The 14,496-nt window shown below is 61.6% G+C and overlaps 1 protein-coding gene and 1 long non-coding RNA gene across 2 annotated transcripts; one reads left to right on the top strand and one right to left on the bottom strand.

The window, feature by feature from the left end:
* Nucleotides 1-690: 690 nt before the first annotated feature.
* CCND1 (cyclin D1) lies at nt 691-13,772 on the top strand. Its single transcript, XM_086676656.1, has 5 exons — nt 691-1,081; nt 2,647-2,862; nt 3,404-3,563; nt 7,629-7,777; nt 10,335-13,772. The coding sequence occupies exons 1-5, from the start codon at nt 884-886 to the stop codon at nt 10,497-10,499; spliced, it is 888 nt and encodes a 295-aa protein (XP_086532782.1). The 5' UTR covers nt 691-883; the 3' UTR covers nt 10,500-13,772.
* On the bottom strand, nt 6,353-13,596 carry LOC147576315 (uncharacterized). Its single transcript, XR_015240653.1, has 2 exons — nt 13,465-13,596; nt 6,353-8,414 (listed from the first exon to the last, which is right to left on the bottom strand). It is a non-coding gene; the product is annotated as an uncharacterized LOC147576315 (long non-coding RNA).
* Nucleotides 13,773-14,496: the final 724 nt, after the last annotated feature.

The raw sequence follows: 14,496 nt of genomic DNA, 5'->3' as shown, positions 1-14,496 counted from the left end.
TATTTTTTGAGCGAGCTCATGCTAGGCTGAAATCCCTTTAGGGTTTAGGGATACCCCTTCGGGCATTTGCAACGACCCCCCCTCGCGCGGGGAATGAAGCCTCCACCAGGGTCGCGGACTCTGCTCCGCGTCCCTGAATGCTAAATGGTTCCTGAAATTTACACGTGTTAATGAAAATGAAAGAAGATGCAGACGCTGAGATTCCTTGGCCGCCTGTCCGCCCGTGGGTGCCCTCGTGGCGTTTTCGGAAATGCGCCCATTCTCCCGGCTCGTGTATAGGGTGTCGCCGGGCCCCAGAGTCCCCCCCCCCCCCATGCGCTCTCCCCTGGCTGCGTGTGGCCCACCCCCCCCCCGTTGTCCCCCCTGCAAAGCCACCTCCACCCACTCCCCAAATCCCAGGGGACCCACCGGGGAGGGCAGACACCCTTGCACCCCTCTTCCCCGGCGGGGAGAAAGGCAGCCTCGGGCGATTTGCATTTCTATGAGAACCAGGCTTCGGGGGCAACTCCGCCGCGGGGCAGGCGCGGCGCCTCCGGGATGGCTTTTGGGCTCTGCCCCTCTCCGCTCCCCGGCGCTCGGAGCCCGCGCCCCCTCCCCCTGCGCCCGCCCCCCCTCCCCCCCGCCCGCTCCCATTCTCTGCCCGGCTTTGATCTCTGCTTAACAACAGTAACGTCACACGGACTACAGGGGAGTTTTGTTGGAAGTTGCAAAGTCCTGGAGCCTCCAGAGGGCTGTCGGCGCAGTAGCAGCGAGCAGCAGCGTCCGCGCGCTCCGGCGAGGGGCAGACGAGCTCGAGGGAGCGCGGGACAGCGGGAGCTAAAGCCCAGCGCGGACCGACCCGGGACCCACCGCCGTCCCCAGGCCGCCCAGCAGAGCCCCAGCCATGGCACACCAACTCTTATGCTGCGAGGTGGAGACCATCCGCCGGGCGTACCCCGATGCCAACCTCCTCAACGACCGGGTGCTGCGGGCCATGCTCAAGGCGGAGGAGACCTGCGCGCCCTCGGTGTCCTACTTCAAGTGTGTGCAGAAGGAGATCCTGCCGTCCATGCGGAAGATCGTGGCCACCTGGATGCTGGAGGTGCGGGGCTTCGGGCCGCTTTCTTAGGACCTTTCCTGCAACTTGTTGCCCAAACCCACATTTCTTTGCCGCTCGCCTCCCTCCCTTCTCTCCCACCTCAACTTTGAAGTTTGCCGGGGTGTTGCTAGGAACCGCATTTTCACAATATATAGATATTGTGGGTATTTTTTGAACGGGGAGGAGGTGGGGGTGGGGTCAATTGAGATTCCCTATCCTGGCGGGGGGTGGGGGTGGAGCGGTCGGGGAGGGGTCCCCTTCGGGGAAAGCCAATGCCAGGGGCACCCCAGTTGGCTCGAGGGTGCGGGCCGGCGGCCTGGGCGCCCTTTGTGGCCCCTGCCTGAGCCCGAGCCCCCTCGCCTCCTCTCTGCCTGCACGGCCGCGAGCCGCCTGCTCCAGGGGGAGGGGGCATAGATTTGATTTTTAAATTAATATCCACGGACACGTATGCAAGGGCCGCTCGTGCCAGTATTATGCGCCATCTTTGTTCTTTTATTGCAAAGCAAAAGTGTTTATTAATAATTGGGGGCAGGGTGGGGGCGGGGAGCGGCCGGCGAGGCGCTGGGGCCGCCGCGAGGGGCCGCGCGGCCGCCGGGAACCGGAGGGAGGGGCGCGGGGACGGAGCGCGGGCAGCTTGGGGGGGACCCCGCTCGGGAAGAGGGGCCCCTTTGTTCAAGCTGCGAGTCCCGGGGCGCCCCGCACGGCCAGCCTGGGCCGGAGAGCACGCCGAGCTGCAAGGTCGCGTGGCCCCCCAAGACGCTGGGGATTGACCCCGGTCTGCAGGGGTCTTGGCTTGGGGGACCTGCCTGGAGCAAGCCGGCGGCCCGGGGCACATTTTCAGGTCTCCGGTGGGCGCCCGGGGGACCCGCAGATATTTTAAAATAATTTTTGAAAGTGCGGCGTGGTGCCCTTGCGAGAGGGAAACGGCGCCCGCGCCCAGGGGGAAGGGGGGGCCACCGAGTTTGAATGCCTGGGGCTCTCCCCGGAGTCTGCAACGAGCTCTAGACCCCCGGCCTGGGTAAAGGGCCGCCCGAGGGTCATTTTCAGGGGTTTTTTATGTACTCAGTTATTTTTTTAATATTTTTAAATATTTTTTGAAAAGATGACGTCTGGGGAAATGCGGCGCGGCGGCCTGGGACGCCACCTTTGTGTCTCGCAGGCGCTGTGAGCGCGGCGCCCGGCCCCGCGGCCCGCCCCGCGGCCCCGCACCCCATTTGGAGCGAGCCCCGGCCCGGCGGTCCCCGGAGCACCCACGCGGGCCGGGGTCCCCGGGGCCGGCCGCCCGCGCGCGGCGCACGCCGCCAGCCGTGCCCACACCCGCCCCCACCGTGCCAGCCTCGCTGGGACTTTCCCTTTCAGTTTCGGGGAGGGTGGGCACTGGGGACACGCCGGGGAGGGGGCGCGGCAAGCCGCCGCTTCTGCCGCCCCCTGCCCCGACCCGCCGCGCGCTCGGGACGACCCGTAGCCCCAGCGCGAGCCCGGTGGGGGGGGGGGGGGGGAGGGGGTGACCGCGGGGTCTCCGCGGAGGGGGCCCGGCGGCGGCGGTCACGGCCCCCGTGCCCCGGCAGGTCTGTGAGGAGCAGAAGTGCGAGGAAGAGGTCTTCCCGCTGGCCATGAACTACCTGGACCGCTTCCTGTCGCTGGAGCCCGTGAAAAAGAGCCGCCTGCAGCTGCTGGGGGCCACCTGCATGTTCGTGGCCTCCAAGATGAAGGAGACCATTCCCCTGACGGCCGAGAAGCTGTGCATCTACACTGACAACTCCATCCGGCCCGACGAGCTGCTGGTAACCTGGGACCCCCCCCACCGCCCACCGACGCCCCAGGACCCCCAGGACCCCGGGGGTGGGGGAGGTGCAGAGGGCAGGAGGCCCCGCGGGCCGCCGACACTCCCTATGCCCCATGGGCGGGCGGCCGCTCGGTGGGGCCCCCACTCGAGGAGCGGGCGAGACCCCCGCCGCCCCCCAGCTGCGGCGCCCCACCGCTCACGGTCGCTCCGACTCCCACACTCCCACTCGTCTGCGCCCCTAGCGCGGCCGAAAAGTGGGCGGCGCGCGCCCTCTAGCGGCGACGACGCCGGCGACCCGCGCTGGCTACCAGGTCTTGCGTTCCAGGTGGGGGTCATTTTTGGGCCCGACCTGGGAACAGTGGGCCTTTTTGTCCACGTCACTTTCTCTTTGGGGACCTCTTTGGGGATGGCCTGCTCTCCCCCACCTCCTGGGCCCCCAGCATCCCTTATCCCTTCTCTCCTGGGCCGTGCCCCACGGAGGGGAGGGGCAGGGGCTGCCCCTGCACCTCTCTTTACCCTGGGTCACCCCACGTTCACAGCAAATGGAGCTGGTCCTGGTGAACAAGCTCAAGTGGAACCTGGCCGCGATGACCCCGCACGACTTCATCGAGCACTTCCTCTCCAAAATGCCCGTGGCTGAGGAGAACAAACAGATCATCCGGAAGCACGCGCAGACCTTCGTCGCCCTCTGTGCCACAGGTAGGGCAGCTGGGTCCTGCTGGCCCCGGTCTCCCGGGGTGCCTCTCACAGGGGCTCCTCTTCCTTCCTCGGGCTGTGCGCTGGGGCTAGATGGGCTGGGGGGGGGGGTGCCCTCCTGGGGTCGGGCAGCGGAGACTGGCCACGGCCACCACGCAGCGCCTCGGGGATGGGTGTGGGTGGGTGGCCAGGCCGCGGCCACTCCATGCTGAGAGAGGTTGACCTTGGCTGCCCAGCCTGCCTCCCCACTCCCGTCCTCCCACCCCCCCCCAACACACACACACACACACACACACACACACACACACACACACCAGTCCTTCCCCATGTCCTCAAGGGGCCCCCTTCTGGCCTCTCCCGGGCTGGGCCACCTGCCAGGGGCGCCTACAGGGGTGGGGAGTGCCGGCCCGCGGTGCCTGCACCACGTGCTCTGGGCGGCCAGCAGCAGCCCTCGTGCGGGGGCGGCCAGCAGCACAGCTTGGCCGCCAGAGGCCCCGCCAGGGGTGCCTCCGGCCGGCTGGGCTCAGATGAGCCCTGGGAGGGGCTTCAGATCGGCCCGGGCTTGGGCCGCCACGGTTGGCAGCAGGGGGCCAGTCTTCTCCCCCGCTGGCAGGGCTCTGGATGGTCCCTGGAGGCCCCTGCCTGACACTGCCCTGGCCCGGGCCCTGGGACAGCCAGCCTTTCAGAAGTCAGGGCAGGCAGACGCGCGCCTGGTGTTGCCTTGTCTCCCCCGGGCCCTGACCCTGACGCCGACCCCTTTCTTTCTCCCTCTGATCACGTGGACTGGGCCCAGCAGACCTGGAGAACCCTGCCTGGGGACCCACGTCCTCATCCCAGCCAGCTCCACACTGGGCCACCTCCGCCCCGGGTCAGGCCTCAGACATCGTGTGGGGCTCCCCCAGTCTGTGGGCCACGCAACATCAAAGCGGGGAGGTTGGCCTCTTTCACTCACTGCCCGGGAGCGGTAGAGCCCCTGTTCCGACATCTCCCGGCACCCTCCCGCTGTCCGGGTGCTCTGGTGGCTGGGATTTCCGGGTCAGGCGAGAGTCTGCCGGCTTCTCCACCCTGCTCGTCCTCCTGCACAAGGCACGAACCCCTCCTCTGAGCCTTTCCAAGCAAGGGGAGTGGGGGGGCACACCATGGGCCCTGACGGATCTGCGGGGTGGTGGCTCCAGCCCTCTGGCAGGGGTAGGGAGCCTCCCGCGGGCCGTCCCCTCGGCCTCCGGGGGCCAGCCCCTCAAGCAGGCAGGGAGGCGTTCTCTGGCTGGGGCGCCTCAGAAGACAGAGGCCTCCGGAGACTTCCAGGCAGCCTTTTAAGGAGCTGAAAGTGGTTCAGAGAAATGGCAAAGTTTCCTGGAGATCATGCAAGGAACAGTTCTTGTACACCCTCCCCCCCCAGGATGGCTGGGGCAGCCTGGAGTTTCCCCTCTCCCGGAACCCCGCGGAAGTGGGGTGTGGAGCCCTCGTGGGGTGCTGGCAGTGAGGCGAGCGAGCCTGGTGCGGAGGCTGTAAACGCGCTTTGGTGCTGGCTGTCCAGCTGCCGCGGGCCGCCGTGCGTAAGCACGCGGGGCCTCTGAGACCGTGCCCAGCAAGCACCACCACCCCCCGCCCCCAACCTGGGGCCTGCAGGGTGCATCCCAGGCCCCGGTGCCTGGGGTCCACCCGGAGGGAAGGTGCAGCGATGGCTGGCTGGCTGCGACAGCTTTTCACATGCATTACCTCCAGGGCGGGCCCCCCCGCCCCCCACTGCGGGAGACAGGCGGCCGGGGGAGGAGAGGGTCACCTGCCCATCCATGTCCCTCCTTGGAAAGATTCTCGGTCCAAATCCTCACCTGCACGGTTGCAACATAGCCGAGGCGCAGCCGGGCCCTTGGTCACGAGGGGACCACTCTCTCTGGAGTAACGCGATGGCAGCTCAGAAACAGAAACAGACTGGCGTGAGGGGGAAGTGTAAGCAAAGGCCCCCATAGATGTTTTTGTCCGCCACGGGGCCAGGGTCCCGCTGAACAGTGTCGTGAGTGGGGGGGGGGGGTGTCTCTGCTCTCCGTGCTGTGTGTGCCTGCAAACTGGGCCTCCCGCGTATCTGCAGATGTGCACGTATCCCAATCCGCACCGCGGTGGGTTTTCTGTTAACGTATATGCCTGCGTGTGCACTGGAGCCTTCCGGGGAATCGCAGTGGGCTGGGTAAAGAAACTACAGGTGCTGCTGGAAGCGGACAGAAAAATCGAGTCTAACGGATGGGTCTGAGCAAGGGTCAGCAAACCCGCACAGCCCCGGCGGCTGCTCTGGCAGTGGCCCCAGGCTCTTTGCACTGGGCGCCGAGTCGAAGTGTTGGACGATATAGTCAGGTTGTTCCTTACCTACATACGTGCACACACACACACACACATATACCTTATCTACACACATAAGCCCCACACCGCAAATGCACACATACGCTTCAGTGGGGACGTGGGCTTCAGGAGCGAGCCCTCCTCCCATTACACCATCCGTCTTGGACGGGAGTCTCGAGCTCCAACCAAATTGTTGCTGGGACTGCAGCAACTTTTTTTTAATGTTTATTTTTGAGAGCATGCATGTGAGCAGGGGAGGGGGAGACAACAGGGGGGACAGGGGATCCCAAGCAGGCTCCGCGCTGACAGCAGAAAGCCCGATGCAGGGCTTGAACTTGGGAACTGGGAGATCACAACCTGAGCCGAAGTCGATGCTTAACCGACTGATCCACCCAGGTGCTCCTACAGCCCTGAGGTGCCTCAATGACAAGCTTTTCATTCATGGCTCTCCGCTCAGACTGGGTGGAAATGCTACCATTTATTTAATATATTTTTTTCTTTAAAACTTTTTTTTAACATTTATTTGTTTTTGAGAGACAGAGAGAGACAGCATGAGCAGGGGAGGGGCAGAGAGAGAGGGAGACGCAGAATCTGAAGCAGGCTTCAGGCTTTGAGCTGTTGGCACAGAGCCTGACGTGGGGCTCACAAATTCACAAACTCACAAATTGCAAGATCATGACCTAGGCCAAAGTCGGACGCTTAACCGACTGAGCCATCCAGGCGCCCTGGAAATGCTCCCATTTAAAGAGGGAAAGAGGGGGGCGGGCCTTGTTAGGTATTTCTTTTTCAAGTTTCCACGGTGCCCGGCAGCGGGCTCTGTTCCCCCTCCAGGGTGGCTCCTTTCTTCCCCAGCCTGCTTTGCTGGCAACGGTACAGCCTGATGTCTCCTCCCAGGACGAAGCCTCAGCTAGGCTGCTGGGGACACGCACCCTGGCCCACGAGGTCCCCTCCTTTCACGCTCAGCTCACCCAGCCTGGTCTTGTGCCCTATGCGTGTAAGATGAGGCAAAGGGGCTGAGCCCCCGATCGAGATTCAGAACTCGGTGGCCTCCCCCACCAAGAATTCCTGGCTCTGTGTCACAGAACGGCAGCCCACAGGGCACCACGTGGCTGCTTAAACATCCTTCCTGCTTTCCCACCTTTCCGTAACAAGTGTGGCGAGTGCTGGCCTCACCCTGGGAGCAAAGGCAGGGGTTCCGCCCTCGCTGAGCTGTGCCTGGGGCAGAGGGGACGGCATGCTGGCAACTGGCGGGTGGAGTAATGAGGTAACGCCACGTCCCAGGAGGGAGATAAACAGAGGATAAGCATCCAAGGCCACCACTGCAGGACCACTGACCACTGCCCCCTGCACATGCCCAGAGGGCTGCCCTGGGGAAGGTGAGACAGGTGCACCCCTCCGAGAGTACAGGCTGGGTCCCTGGAGGCCTGGCGGGCCCGTCTCCAGTCCCTGTGGCCCCGCAGCATGCCTTCTCCCTTGTAGGTTTGTCACCTTTTAGAATGTGAATAAGCAACACGTTCCCAGGGCTCCAGTATAGCGACGCCCCTCCCCGCAGGCCTTTGCGGTTTGTTCTCTGCCGGTGTCCCAGCTCCAGCTGGGTGCAATGCAGGCCCGGCTTGTGCTCTCCCGGCCTCCGCACCCTGATGCAGGGCTGGTGGGACCACGGGGTCCCGGGGAGGCCCCCCTCCCCGCCGCCGCCCGCTCACAGCCCCTCGCCTCTCTCCCTTTCTTCTGCAGACGTGAAGTTCATTTCCAACCCGCCTTCCATGGTGGCAGCGGGGAGCGTGCTGGCCGCGGTGCAAGGCCTGCCCCTGGGGAGCTCCAACAGCTTCCTGTCCTATCCGCGCCTCACCCGGTTCCTCTCCAAAGTGATCAAGTGTGACGCGGTAAGCGATCGGTTGCACCGCTCCTACGCTGGCTTGGCTGGCCTGCTCAGCAACCGGGTACTAGAAACTTCTAGTACCCGGGGGTCCAAAGCCAGTTCCTTGATGGGAAATGCCATGGTTCATGCCAAGGCCCCCAAACGTGATAGGGGAGGGCGGGGGGTGCCCTGTGTTCAGACGCAAGGGACCTGGTCATACAGAGCCCTGGCCCCAGGCTGACCGGGTGCCGGCCTCACCCCACCCTCCCGGGGCTCCTTTGGAAGGAGAAGCATCTCGCAGTACTTGCTGGCAGGCCAGGAGGGTGCTCAGGTTTCCCAGGAGCAGGCAGGAGCCATAAACCCCTCCCGGTGAGCCGTCCAGGGAGCGGGGCCACAAGGCAGGCCCGTCAATGATCCGTGCCCTAATGGCATGTGGAGCTGTGGCCCCGTCCAGCTTTGTCTGCGCAACAATGCGGATGGCTCATAAATGGAGGCTTTAAAAGGGCTCCTGTGAGGTCTCCAGACGCAACAAAGGCCCGTGGAGACAACCTTGTGTTTTACGGCCCTTTCTGAGTGCCTGCTGCTATTACAGCCCGAGCTGGAGTCCGTGGTGTCCTTCCTGCTTACAAATGCCATTGTTTTATTCCCAATTCCGTTTTTGTCTTAAAAGAAAGAGTGAAAATAACAGTTACAAGGGTTTGTGGCCTTTACCAGATTAGACCAGCGAGGATGACAGGTCAGCCCTCGGCCCTGCTGGGCATGCCTTATGGGAGCCAGTGACCGCCCTGACCCCGGTCCGGGTCTGGCTCGGACGCGGGCTGCCTTCTGGTGGCCCACCCTCGAGTGCCTGGAGGCTCCGTCGTGGGCCCTAGCGGCTGCCACCTCCCCGCATGGTTCGGGGAAGAAAAGCCGGGCTGCAGGGCAGAAGCTTGCCCGTCCACTGCCCAGCACTGCCGGCCGCCTGGAGGAGGCGGCATGCTTGCTCATCTCCCTGTTGGGAGCAGGCGGCTCCTGGAGGCAGTGGGGGGTGGGGGGGGCTCCCTCAGTCTCAGTGCTTCCTGGGCCCCCCAGAGGGATGGGGTGTCCTGGAAAGATGACCCCTGCCTCTCCCCTTCAGAGAGAGACCCCACAGACGGTGCTGGGCACAGACAGTTGTAGGAAATCACTGCACGACCCCTTATTTGCGTAGAGATCGTGTCAGTTAGATCTGAAACAAGATCTCAGCTGAGGACGGGGGAGAAATAGGTTGAGGCTGCAATTCGCTAGTCTGGTCACCCGGCGAAAACACCGGGTGGCGGGCGGGGCCCTGCGTATTCCTGGGGCATGAGCCGCGTCTGCCCTTGCTCCGAGCTGGCTCCCGGCTGCCAGAGGCGGCTCTTCTGGGCCGAGGCTGCTGGCTGCGAGGAGGAAACAAGTCCCTCCCTGCACCCTCTGCCCTGGGTCCAACACCAGGCCTTTCGAGCCTCAGTTTCCTCATCCGTAAAACTGAATTTTTGCACCTACACCGCTTTCCTCACCAGCCACGACAAATACTGAACCGGTGGCGTAGGAGAGCCCTCTGCGCGGAAGCGTATGGCTCTGTAAACGTGGCAGGTCCCCCAGGGTTCACTCGGAAGCTTTGCTGGCCTGGATCCCCTTCCTTGGGGCACTGGACACCCGTTTCGCAGCACCCTCCCCAGGTGGGCCCGCGGTTCACCTGTTCCTCTGGGGAAAGGCTCAGATCTGTCTTCCGGGCTGGACCAGAGACTACCCGGTTCTAGAAAAGAAGCCCCAGTGTGGCATCCCAGGGTTGGGACAAAGCCTGACACCTGCACTTTTGAGCTGCGGGGAGACTGGCCACCATGAGACCACGAGAAGCCCTGGACTCCCCAAGATCACTTCTTGGGCATCGAGAACTCGGGGTGATTGCTGGCAGAGGAGGGCCGCGGGATTGCGGGGGTGCACGCTGGGCCAGGCCAGCGTGTCTCCCAGGGTGCAGGCCAAGCGGGTGAGGACAGAGGGGGATAGAGGGTCCGAGTCCCCCCGGGGCCACCCAACGCTCATTCTCAGTCATGCACGGCCTAACGCTTTTGACAGCCATTCATCTCGGAAGGCTGGGTTCACCGCAGGGGCTGACACGGCAGAGGTTAAGTCCCAAAAGCAGGGCTCAGAGGGCCTCTCTGTCCTGGGTCAAATAGCGCTGAGTTCGGGCTGGTGGGAACAGGGAGCCAGGATGAGAGCCTGGCAGAGGGATTCCAGTGGGGGGCCAGGGTCCTGGGGTGGAGAGGGGGTCTCGGGGCAGGCCAGGGAGGCACCAGGTGGGCACGGGAGACAGCCGGCAGCCCTGTGGCCTCCGGGGCCTTCGGACCCGAGTGGGGGCTCCTCAGGCCGGGGCAGCCGGGGGCCAAGCAGAGCCCATGCCCGTGGGTCCTGGGGTTCGGGCAGTGGCCCCACCCGACTGCGGGGAGGCAGTGCTTTAGATTAGCCTCACTTTCACAAGGCGGTCCAGGTCTTGGCGTTTGCAGGAGGGCCTTGACCACAGGCCCCCTTCTGAGCACCCCCCCCCCCCCCCCCCCCCGTCTCCCTGTCTCCCGTCTGGCCAGGACTGTCTCCGGGCGTGCCAGGAGCAAATCGAGGCCCTGCTGGAGTCCAGCCTGCGCCAGGCCCAGCAGCAGAGCCTAGACCCCAAGGCGGCGGAGGAGGAGGAGGAGGAGGAGGAGGCCGACCTGGCCTGCACACCCACCGACGTTCGAGACGTGAACATTTGAGGGCGCGCGTGCGTGGCGCGGGAGGGGCCGGCCCCGGGTGCTCCCTGGACAGGACCGCTCCTCGCCAGGACCGGTCACGACCAGAAGGGAAAGCTTCCTTCTCCTTTACTGTCGTTTTTTTTCCTTTGCTCTTTCTCCCTTCCGTCTCTGACATAAGCAAAAGAAAAAAAAAGTATCCGAGAAGCTGTCTTAAAAAAAAAAAAAAAAAAGAAAAGAAAAAAAAAAGGAGAGAAAAAAAATAGTATTTGCATAACCCTGAGCTGGGGGGAGGGGGTGGGGGGAGGCTGTGCTACAAAAATAGAGAACCTTATACCCCATAATCAACTAGGTCGTATGCGAACGTGTTTGTGTCTCTGTGTCGTAAGGATAGGCATTAACACAAGGAACAAGTCTGCAGGGGAGGATTAGATTTGATTCTTTCTGTGTTTAAAACAAAACGACGGCAAAAAAAAAAAAAAAAAAAAAAAAGCATGAAAACACGGTAAAAACGAGAGAAAAGCCAAGAAACCATTTCTGAAGCGGAAGAGGGTCGTAGGTAGCAAACGTGTTCGTGTGCTGTTCTGAAGGAGCACAGCTTTAAGGCGGTTCTAGGCGTCCCACAACTCGCTTGCTTGGGCATGTAGTCACTTTATGAGTAAGTCATTTGTGCGCGTTCATTTTATCCCGTAGGTAGGCGCGTAACCTCCTCACCTGTCAGTGGCTGGCGTAACCTCGGTTAGCGTAGCGTAGAGCTCAGCACGGCCGCGTGCTGACCCTCCCTCCGCCTGTGGCCCGACCCGGGGCGGGTGGCCGGGCACCGGCCGGCGTGGCGGCCACAGAAATCCAGCTCCGACTCCTGGCCTGCGCTACTGTAAAAGAGAACCCGCCACCGCGACGTAATATATTCTATTTTTATAATCTTCATATTTTTGTAGTGGCCTGTTTAGGAGATGCCGGTTTCTCACCCCACAGACCCACAGCCTGCTCACATCCAGGTGAAATCCACGGCTCCTTTCCCCACCCCCCCTTCTCAATATTCTAGAACCATTTCTCCTCTATAATGTTCTAGAACTCTTTTTCCTGTTTGACGTTCTAGAACCATTTTTCCTCTCCAGTGCCCTAGAACCATTTTTTCCTTCTCGATATTCTAGAACCATTCCATTTCAAAGCACTTTCAACGAATCTCTCTGTTTATGTTGTGTGTGGAGGGGGGGGGCAGTTTCTTAATGGAATGGTTTGGGAATATTCACGTACTTGGGTGCAGACGGGATTGCGAGGCAAGTGCATGTCGCTGTGGAGTTAGCGAGAGGGGGTGTTCTCGAAGGCGAGCTTCCAGTCAAGAAGTGCATTCTTACGTTGCCAGGATGATGCGTTTCTTTCTCTGTAGGGTAGTGTAAGTTTAGGAATCTTTTGGTGCCAACTGGTGTTTGAGAGTAGGGGCCTTTAAAGGTTTACCTCGAGAAGGTGTAGTTTAAGGGTTAGGGAGGTTTTGAAACACTAAAATATATAATTTATAGTTAAGGCTAAAAAGAATATTTATTGCAGAGGATGTTCGTAAGGCCAGTATGATTTATAAAGTAATGTAATCTCCCCTTGATTTAAACACACACACACACACACACACACACACAACTTTCTGCCTTTGGTGTTATGGGTTTCACACAGTGTATAACCGTTAGGTCCTTTTTTATAGGAGAGAGAACAAAAGTCCTGAGAAAAAAAACACAGCACGGATTGTGCCGTTTGGTTCCCAGGGCGGGAACCCGATCCGAGAGGCATCAGTTAGGCAGAAAATTAGGGTACTCGAAACCAGTTCAGCCCCCCCCCCACATTCTTGTCCCCTTGTCCCCTCCTTTTAAGAAAGGTTAGCAACCCGTAGACAATTTGCACATCTTGGCTGTGTACCTTTTTTGTAACGACTGCGTAGGGAGTGTCGGGAGGTAGCGAGAGCACAGGGCTGGTGCTTGGCGAGGGCGCGAGGTGCGTGTGCGCGGAGGGCTGAGGGCGGGACCACGCGACGGGCAGGCTGCCGCTCCGCTTCCTGATTCGCTGCTACCGATGACTTCCCAGCACCCGGTTTGGAAACAGATTCACGTTGCTTTTCTGTGTCTCTTTCACATTGTTTTGCTGCTATTGGAGGATCAGTTTGTTTTGTTTTGTTTTACGATGTCATATACTGCCATGTTCTAGTTTTAATTTTCTCATAGAAAAATGTATTAAGGATGCCTTTTTTTTTTGTAGATTTTTTTTTTTTTTTATGTGATCAATTTTGACTTAATGTGATTACTGCTCTATTCCAAAAAGGTTCCTGTTTCACGATACCTCATGCTTCTCTTAGCCATGTGTAGACCAGGCGGTCAGGCCCCGTCTGGCCCGCGGCCTCCTGCTTCGGCGAACAGACACGCGGACGGGATCCCCAAACGGGCCCGGCGGGATGGGCTCCGGGCCGCGTTCGTGCGCGCAGCCCGGCATCCCCGAGGCCCGGGTCACGTCCGCCTCCTCCTCCCTGCGCCTGTGATGCTGGGCTGTCCTCCTGACCTGGGACGTACCACCACTGTGGTTTTTACAGCCGTGTCGTTCTTTGCGTGTAGCTATGAAAGTTGCATTATTATAATTATTGTGACGAGTGTGTCCTAACGTGCCGCGTGGTGCTGTGCTGCGGGGCTCCGTCATTCTGGACGCTCAGAGCGGCTTCGGGACCGGGTTACAGCTCCGGCCGTGTGGCATCTGTCATTCTGTACCTGCGTTTTCTGTGTGTTGCTCTCTTCAGTACAGCGTGATGCTAATGTCAAAGGACTCCAAGCCTCAGTGAGGCCAGCTAACAGTGCCGTGTTCCCGTGTCGCCTGGCACGCTGCTCGACTCCAAGGATTTGCACCATCTGCGGCCCCTGCCCCAGCGGGGTCAGCCTGTGTGCTCCCAGGCCATTGGCAGGCCCCGAACCCGCCCCACCCGCCCCGCCCCTGCAGGAGCACTGCCTCCGCTTACCTCAACCCTTCTGGCTGCGGCATCTCTGTGTCTGAACCAAACGGGGCCCTTGAGGGACGGTCTGTCCTGGTGGGGGGGGTGTAAACGTCGTGTGTGCTCAAAGGCCGTGGCCGGTCCGGGGAGCACAGCGGAGTCTGTCCTGTGACCAGCAAGTCTGTGAGGGTCTCTTGGCGGGTGGGCAGCTGTGGTCTGTGTGTATTTCGGTTGCACCCTGCGGCGTTTCCCAGCACAGACGTGTAACCGGCACGTTGCCAGCAGAAAACAAAAGACAAACGTGAAAAGTCTAGAAATAAAATTGGTAAAACCCCGGTGCCGTGTCTGTCTGTTTCCTGGGGTGGGCAGGGAGCCAGGGCCGGGGGGGGCCCGGTGCTGACGAACAGGTGCCCAAGCGGCCGGTTCCCAGACTGGGCGCGGGGGTTCGCACCTTGGAGCCGTCCACATCTGGGGCCAGGTCCTCCTCTGTCGTGGGGGTGGGGGCCGCCCTGTGCACGGTGCGGTATTTAGCCGTGTCCCTGGCCTCTTCCCAACAGATGGCGGGACAGTCCCCAGGTGTCACAGCCAGAACCCAACATTGCCAGAGGTCCCCCGGTGACCCAGAGGGAGTAAGTGATGCTCTCGGCTGGGAGGAAGGAAGTCCAGCCGGGGGCATGCGGTGGGAGGGGCCGCTGGGACCCCAGGGTGGAGCCCTGGAGAGCGGCTGGTCAGTGTCTTTGCAGGCGGCTCGGGACTGGTTCCCCGCCCACGCTCTGCCAGCCCCCTCCCAGGCTATCTGCAGATAGGAAAAGAAACAAGCCGGCATTCACTAACCCTCCTCTGGCGCAAACCGGTGTTTGCTTTTGGTGAATCACGGCCCTGAGGCGCCCCCAGCTCAGGGAGAAGAGCACAGCGCGCGTGTTTGGGCCGCAGGCCGGTGGCCTTTCACACGGACCTAGTGACCTGGGAGGCCCAGCGGACACCTGTGACGTCCGCCTCGGCTTCGGACGCACGTGGCCGGCCTCGTTTCCAGCCCAGGTGGAGGCGGGGAGCGGACTG

The sequence above is a fragment of the Puma concolor genome, chromosome D1 (assembly GCF_028749965.1).
Source record: "Puma concolor isolate L17-30 chromosome D1, mPumCon1.1.hap2, whole genome shotgun sequence".
Taxonomy (NCBI): domain Eukaryota; kingdom Metazoa; phylum Chordata; class Mammalia; order Carnivora; family Felidae; genus Puma; species Puma concolor.
This window is presented reverse-complemented; position numbering and strand designations above follow the sequence as displayed.